At 30.3% G+C, this 7,397-nt stretch overlaps 1 protein-coding gene across 1 annotated transcript; it reads left to right on the plus strand.

Moving 5' to 3' along the window:
* Positions 1 to 329: 329 nt before the first annotated feature.
* On the plus strand, positions 330 to 1,160 carry LOC125476295. Its single transcript, XM_048582162.1, has 2 exons — positions 330 to 365; positions 468 to 1,160. Exon 2 carries the CDS (start codon positions 468 to 470, stop codon positions 1,158 to 1,160), a length of 693 nt encoding a protein of 230 aa, XP_048438119.1. The 5' UTR covers positions 330 to 365.
* The last annotated feature ends 6,237 nt before the right edge of the window (positions 1,161 to 7,397 follow it).

The raw sequence follows: 7,397 nt of genomic DNA on the forward strand, positions 1-7,397 counted from the left end.
AGGCCGAAATGAAGATGGGATTGGACGTGGAGTATCTGGTGGGTTATCAATTTTTGACTCGAAAGGATGTTATATGGGTTCAGGAGAAAATGTGGAGCTCAATCTAAATGTTCTTGATCAGTGCCATAGATACATTCTAAATAATTGTGATGAAGTTAGCCCATTTAGAAGGTAAGAATGTTTAATCATACGTCTTAATGTTTTATTGGTTTTCTTAACTTTGAAAAAATAATTATCTAAATTGGACATAATTGTGTAGGCAACATGAAGAATTCTTGAAAACTAAATATCGTCGAGAAAGGTTAACTATGCGACAAATTTAAGAGCTAAGCAAGAAAGAATTTCCAGAATGGTTCAAGCAACATGTGAGTTGATATAATAATCATATTATTTATTTATTGTTTTGCATTTTAATTATAACATGTTTATAGTTATTCTGTCAATATTTATCTTCATACTTATTACAGATGAATTCAAGATATGATGCTAATGACACATTGATATCTCAAGACTTGCATTGGCTAGCTAATTATCCTAGTAGGGTTGTGAGCAGATACAAAAGTCACATTGTTCATGGATTTAGATTTCGTATAAAATCTGTGGATGATAAGCATAAGAATCAAAACTGTGGTGTCTTTGTACCTGCAAATGTTCCTGGAGCAATTGGGCAAGTAAATTGTTATGGCAGAGTTGTAGATATGTTCGAGGTCAAATATTGTGGTCCTACTGAAGCAGGAGATAGGGGTCGAGCTGTGATGTTATTTAAGTGCGAATGGGTTAATAGTGAAAGTCCACGAGGAATGAAGACTGATCAATATGGATTTACTATGGTGAATTTCAATCAATTGGGATTTAAAGAGGATCCTTTCATACTAGCATCACAAGCATTACAGGCATTTTACGTGGAGGATACGATTGAAAAAGATTGGCACGTAGTTGTTCGAACTCAGCCAAGAGATTTATTTGACGTATTAGAGGATAGTGATGCTATTGATGATTATGACACGCCGAACTTGGATGATCGAATTCTTGATAATGAAAATTTTCATATAAGGGTTGGCGTGGAAGAGACTCCCTTTCTTGAATCATTAGCGTTGCCTACCGGGTTCGTTAATCATGCCAATACCGACGAAGAGCTAACAGATGATGACAGGGAATAAATATATTAATTATTTTTTGTTAATTATTTTTTGTATTAATTAGACTTTGTTTTATTTTGTATGCTATGATATCGTATCATAAAATTATATTTCTGTTTTTTTTTTTTTTTCCTTGTTTTCTGTCGCTTTTAACCGACGGCATTTTTCAGGTATGTCAGAATTGGCGTCGGTTTTAACCGACGCAACCCCAGCCTATTTCGACGCAATGTTAACCTTAGGACATGTGTGTCAGACTTGGCGTCGGTTTTAACCGACGCAACCCTAGCCTATTTCGACGCAATGTTAACCTTAGGACATGTGTGTCAGACTTGGCGTCGGTTTTAACCGACGCAACCCTAGCCTATTTCGACGCAATATGAGACTATTTCGACGCAAGATACTTGTTGTCAATCATATGCATTACCCCTAATAATAATAATTATATATAATTATTTTTTATTATTTGCAGTTTTATAGCCTAAATATTAATAATTATATATTAATTTAATTGTTTACACCCCTAAAAACAATAATAATTATATATTAATTTAACTGTTTTACACCCCTAAAAACAATAATAATTATATATTAATTTAACTATTTTACACCCCTATACGAATGCAATGAATGTTTTACACCCTAATAATAATAATTATATATAATTATTTTTTATTATTTGTAGTTTTATACCCCTAATAATAATAATTATATATTAATTTAACTGTTTTACACCCCTAAAAACTAAAATAATTATATATTAATTTAACTGTTTTACACCCCTATACGAATGCAATGAATGTTTTACACCCTAATAACAAGTGGATACCACAAAATCTTATGTTATACTTAATGAAAGTATAAATAAACTCTAAGTGTTAGTCAATCTATCGTTTTACGAATTCTCCAAAACTAATTTCAACGATCAAAACCGTCAAAATTGTTTGTATATGCTTGGAGATCACATCAGCAAAAAATCACAAAAAAAAACATTCAGAGATCAAGTAACGGGAGAAAGCTTTTCGACGGTTATAAACGAAAAATCACGATTTAACGGTTATTTTAACTCCGATTTAGATGATTTTTTATAACTACACTCCTTGACCCTATATGAATACAATGAATGAATTCGATCTTCAATTTAAAATATTTACACAAGTGGATACCACAAAATCTTATGTTATACTTAATGAAAGTATAAATAAACTGTAAGTGTTAGTCAATCTATCGTTTTACGAATTCTCCAAAACTAATTTCAACGATCCAAACCGTCAAAATTGTTTGTATATGCTTGGAGATCACATCAGCAAAAAATCACAAAAAAAAAACATTCAGAGATCAAGTAACGGGACAAAGTTTTTCGACGGTTATAAACGAAAAATCACGATTTAACGGTTATTTTAACTTCGATTTAGATGATTTTTTATAACTACACTCCTTGACCCTATATGAATACAATGAATGAATTCGATCTTCAATTTAAAATATTTACACAAGTGGATACCACAAAATCTTATGTTATACTTAATGAAAGTATAAATAAACTCTAAGTGTTAGTCAATCTATCGTTTTACGAATTCTCCAAAACTAATTTCAACGATCAAAACCGTCAAAATTGTTTGTATATGCTTGGAGATCACATCAGCAAAAAATCACAAAAAAAAAACATTCAGAGATCAAGTAACGGGAGAAAGCTTTTCGACGGTTATAAACGAAAAATCACGATTTAACGGTTATTTTAACTCCGATTTAGATGATTTTTTATAACTACACTCCTTGACCCTATATGAATACAATGAATGAATTCGATCTTCAATTTAAAATATTTACACAAGTGAATACCACAAAATCTTATGTTATACTTAATGAAAGTATAAATAAACTCTAAGTGTTAGTCAATCTATCGTTTTACGAATTCTCCAAAACTAATTTCAACGATCCAAACCGTCAAAATTGTTTGTATATGCTTGGAGATCACATCAGCAAAAAATCACAAAAAAAAACATTCAGAGATCAAGTAACGGGAGAAAGCTTTTCGACGGTTATAAACGAAAAATCACGATTTAACGGTTATTTTAACTCCGATTTAGATGATTTTTTATAACTACACTCCTTGACCCTATATGAATACAATGAATGAATTCGATCTTCAATTTAAAATATTTACACAAGTGGATACCACAAAATCTTATGTTATACTTAATGAAAGTATAAATAAACTCTAAGTGTTAGTCAATCTATCGTTTTACGAATTCTCCAAAACTAATTTCAACGATCAAAACCGTCAAAATTGTTTGTATATGCTTGGAGATCACATCAGCAAAAAATCACAAAAAAAAAACATTCAGAGATCAAGTAACGGGAGAAAGCTTTTCGACGGTTATAAACGAAAAATCACGATTTAACGGTTATTTTAACTCCGATTTAGATGATTTTTTATAACTACACTCCTTGACCCTATATGAATACAATGAATGAATTCGATCTTCAATTTAAAATATTTACACAAGTGGATACCACAAAATCTTATGTTATACTTAATGAAAGTATAAATAAACTCTAAGTGTTAGTCAATCTATCGTTTTACGAATTCTCCAAAACTAATTTCAACGATCAAAACCGTCAAAATTGTTTGTATATGCTTGGAGATCACATCAGCAAAAAATCACAAAAAAAAAACATTCAGAGATCAAGTAACGGGAGAAAGCTTTTCGACGGTTATAAACGAAAAATCACGATTTAACGGTTATTTTAACTCCGATTTAGATGATTTTTTATAACTACACTCCTTGACCCTATATGAATACAATGAATGAATTCGATCTTCAATTTAAAATATTTACACAAGTGAATACCACAAAATCTTATGTTATACTTAATGAAAGTATAAATAAACTCTAAGTGTTAGTCAATCTATCGTTTTACGAATTCTCCAAAACTAATTTCAACGATCCAAACCGTCAAAATTGTTTGTATATGCTTGGAGATCACATCAGCAAAAAATCACAAAAAAAAACATTCAGAGATCAAGTAACGGGAGAAAGCTTTTCGACGGTTATAAACGAAAAATCACGATTTAACGGTTATTTTAACTCCGATTTAGATGATTTTTTATAACTACACTCCTTGACCCTATATGAATACAATGAATGAATTCGATCTTCAATTTAAAATATTTACACAAGTGGATACCACAAAATCTTATGTTATACTTAATGAAAGTATAAATAAACTCTAAGTGTTAGTCAATCTATCGTTTTACGAATTCTCCAAAACTAATTTCAACGATCAAAACCGTCAAAATTGTTTGTATATGCTTGGAGATCACATCAGCAAAAAATCACAAAAAAAAAACATTCAGAGATCAAGTAACGGGAGAAAGCTTTTCGACGGTTATAAACGAAAAATCACGATTTAACGGTTATTTTAACTCCGATTTAGATGATTTTTTATAACTACACTCCTTGACCCTATATGAATACAATGAATGAATTCGATCTTCAATTTAAAATATTTACACAAGTGGATACCACAAAATCTTATGTTATACTTAATGAAAGTATAAATAAACTCTAAGTGTTAGTCAATCTATCGTTTTACGAATTCTCCAAAACTAATTTCAATGATCCAAACCGTCAAAATTGTTTGTATATGCTTGGAGATCACATCAGCAAAAAATCACAAAAAAAAACATTCAGAGATCAAGTAACGGGACAAAGTTTTTCGACGGTTATAAACGAAAAATCACGATTTAACGGTTATTTTAACTCCGATTTAGATGATTTTTTATAACTACACTCCTTGACCCTATATGAATACAATGAATGAATTCGATCTTCAATTTAAAATATTTACACAAGTGGATACCACAAAATCTTATGTTATACTTAATGAAAGTATAAATAAACTCTAAGTGTTAGTCAATCTATCGTTTTACGAATTCTCCAAAACTAATTTCAACGATCAAAACCGTCAAAATTGTTTGTATATGCTTGGAGATCACATCAGCAAAAAATCACAAAAAAAAAACATTCAGAGATCAAGTAACGGGAGAAAGCTTTTCGACGGTTATAAACGAAAAATCACGATTTAACGGTTATTTTAACTCCGATTTAGATGATTTTTTATAACTACACTCCTTGACCCTATATGAATACAATGAATGAATTCGATCTTCAATTTAAAATATTTACACAAGTGAATACCACAAAATCTTATGTTATACTTAATGAAAGTATAAATAAACTCTAAGTGTTAGTCAATCTATCGTTTTACGAATTCTCCAAAACTAATTTCAACGATCCAAACCGTCAAAATTGTTTGTATATGCTTGGAGATCACATCAGCAAAAAATCACAAAAAAAAACATTCAGAGATCAAGTAACGGGAGAAAGCTTTTCGACGGTTATAAACGAAAAATCACGATTTAACGGTTATTTTAACTCCGATTTAGATGATTTTTTATAACTACACTCCTTGACCCTATATGAATACAATGAATGAATTCGATCTTCAATTTAAAATATTTACACAAGTGGATACCACAAAATCTTATGTTATACTTAATGAAAGTATAAATAAACTCTAAGTGTTAGTCAATCTATCGTTTTACGAATTCTCTAAAACTAATTTCAACGATCCAAACCGTCAAAATTGTTTGTATATGCTTGGAGATCACATCAGCAAAAAATCACAAAAAAAAAACATTCAGAGATCAAGTAACGGGAGAAAGCTTTTCGACGGTTATAAACGAAAAATCACGATTTAACGGTTATTTTAACTCCGATTTAGATGATTTTTTATAACTACACTCCTTGACCCTATATTAATACAATGAATGAATTCGATCTTCAATTTAAAATATTTACACAAGTGGATACCACAAAATCTTATGTTATACTTAATGAAAGTATAAATAAACTCTAAGTGTTAGTCAATCTATCGTTTTACGAATTCTCCAAAACTAATTTCAACGATCCAAACCGTCAAAATTGTTTGTATATGCTTGGAGATCACATCAGCAAAAAATCACAAAAAAAAAAACATTCAGAGATCAAGTAACGGGACAAAGCTTTTCGACGGTTATAAACGAAAAATCACGATTTAACGGTTATTTTAACTCCGATTTAGATGATTTTTTATAACTACACTCCTTGACACTATATGAATACAATGAATGAATTCGATCTTCAATTTAAAATACAAAGAGTGACTCAACTCTTCTAAGCTTTCTAGGGTAATTAACTTTCCGATGTGGAGCAACTCTACATATCACCACACTTCCAACTTTGATTTGGGTTCAATGGTGTTTAATCCATTCTAGTAAATAACAACCAAATGTTATCAAATGTATCAAAATAACAACAAATTAAAATAACAATTAGAGTGCAAAAAAAATTAATTTAACATAATATATTCTTATATTCCTAAATATTATAAGTTTAGGTTATATTTAATATTGTTAATTTAACATAAATGCTTATAAATATTATTCATTCCATTTTCTCATAACAACTCAAATTATGTTCATCTAATCCATTCTAGTAAATAACAACAAAAAATTATCAAAATAACAACAAATTAAAATAACAATTACAGTGCAAAAAAAATTGATTCAACTTAATAAATTTATTTATTAAAATATTATATGACATAACATAACTAATTATTTTTAAATTTTGGGTAAAACTTTTTTATGTTTTTATGTTTTTGTTTTTGTTCCTTTTTTTTTGGGAAGTACAAATTTTATTTTTATGTTGGGCGGGAGGTTTCCTGGTATTTTTTGCAGGGAATGGGTTGAATTGATTGGCATGTCAACTCATGCTTGGACTGGTTTTAATCAAGGCAAAATTATACATTTTCGAGACTAATTGAATGTCAGACGATTCTTATTTCGAAGCAAATGTTTTCATATTTCGACACAAACTTGCTCTTATTAAAAACCTGTCAGGCTAACGTCGGTTAAAACCGACGCAATGTGACCTTATTTCGACGCAAAGGCATTTATGACTGAAACATGTCAGACTTTCAGTCAAAACTATGTCAGGCTATAATATAGGTCGAATCAGATATAGTGGCGGTTTTAAGCGACACAAACCTGTGCTTATTTCGACGCTATGCAAACTAACGTCGGTTTTAAACGACGCACTAGGCCCTTATTTCGACGCTATGCAAGATAACGTCGGTTTAAAGCGACGCAATAGGCTTGCACTGACAAGTATAGCAGGCTTTATGTCAGGTTACGTGTGGGGAGGTTTAGTC

The sequence above is a fragment of a genome, unplaced genomic scaffold, assembly GCF_019419815.1.
Source record: "Pyrus x bretschneideri cultivar Hongxiangsu unplaced genomic scaffold, Pyrus_bretschneideri_v1 Contig1, whole genome shotgun sequence".
NCBI classification, from domain to species: domain Eukaryota; kingdom Viridiplantae; phylum Streptophyta; class Magnoliopsida; order Rosales; family Rosaceae; genus Pyrus; species Pyrus x bretschneideri.

Coding starts and splice junctions, on each gene's coding strand:
- LOC125476295 (XM_048582162.1), top strand. CDS start 468: ATGAATTCAAGATATGATGCTAATGACACATTGATATCTCAAGACTTG.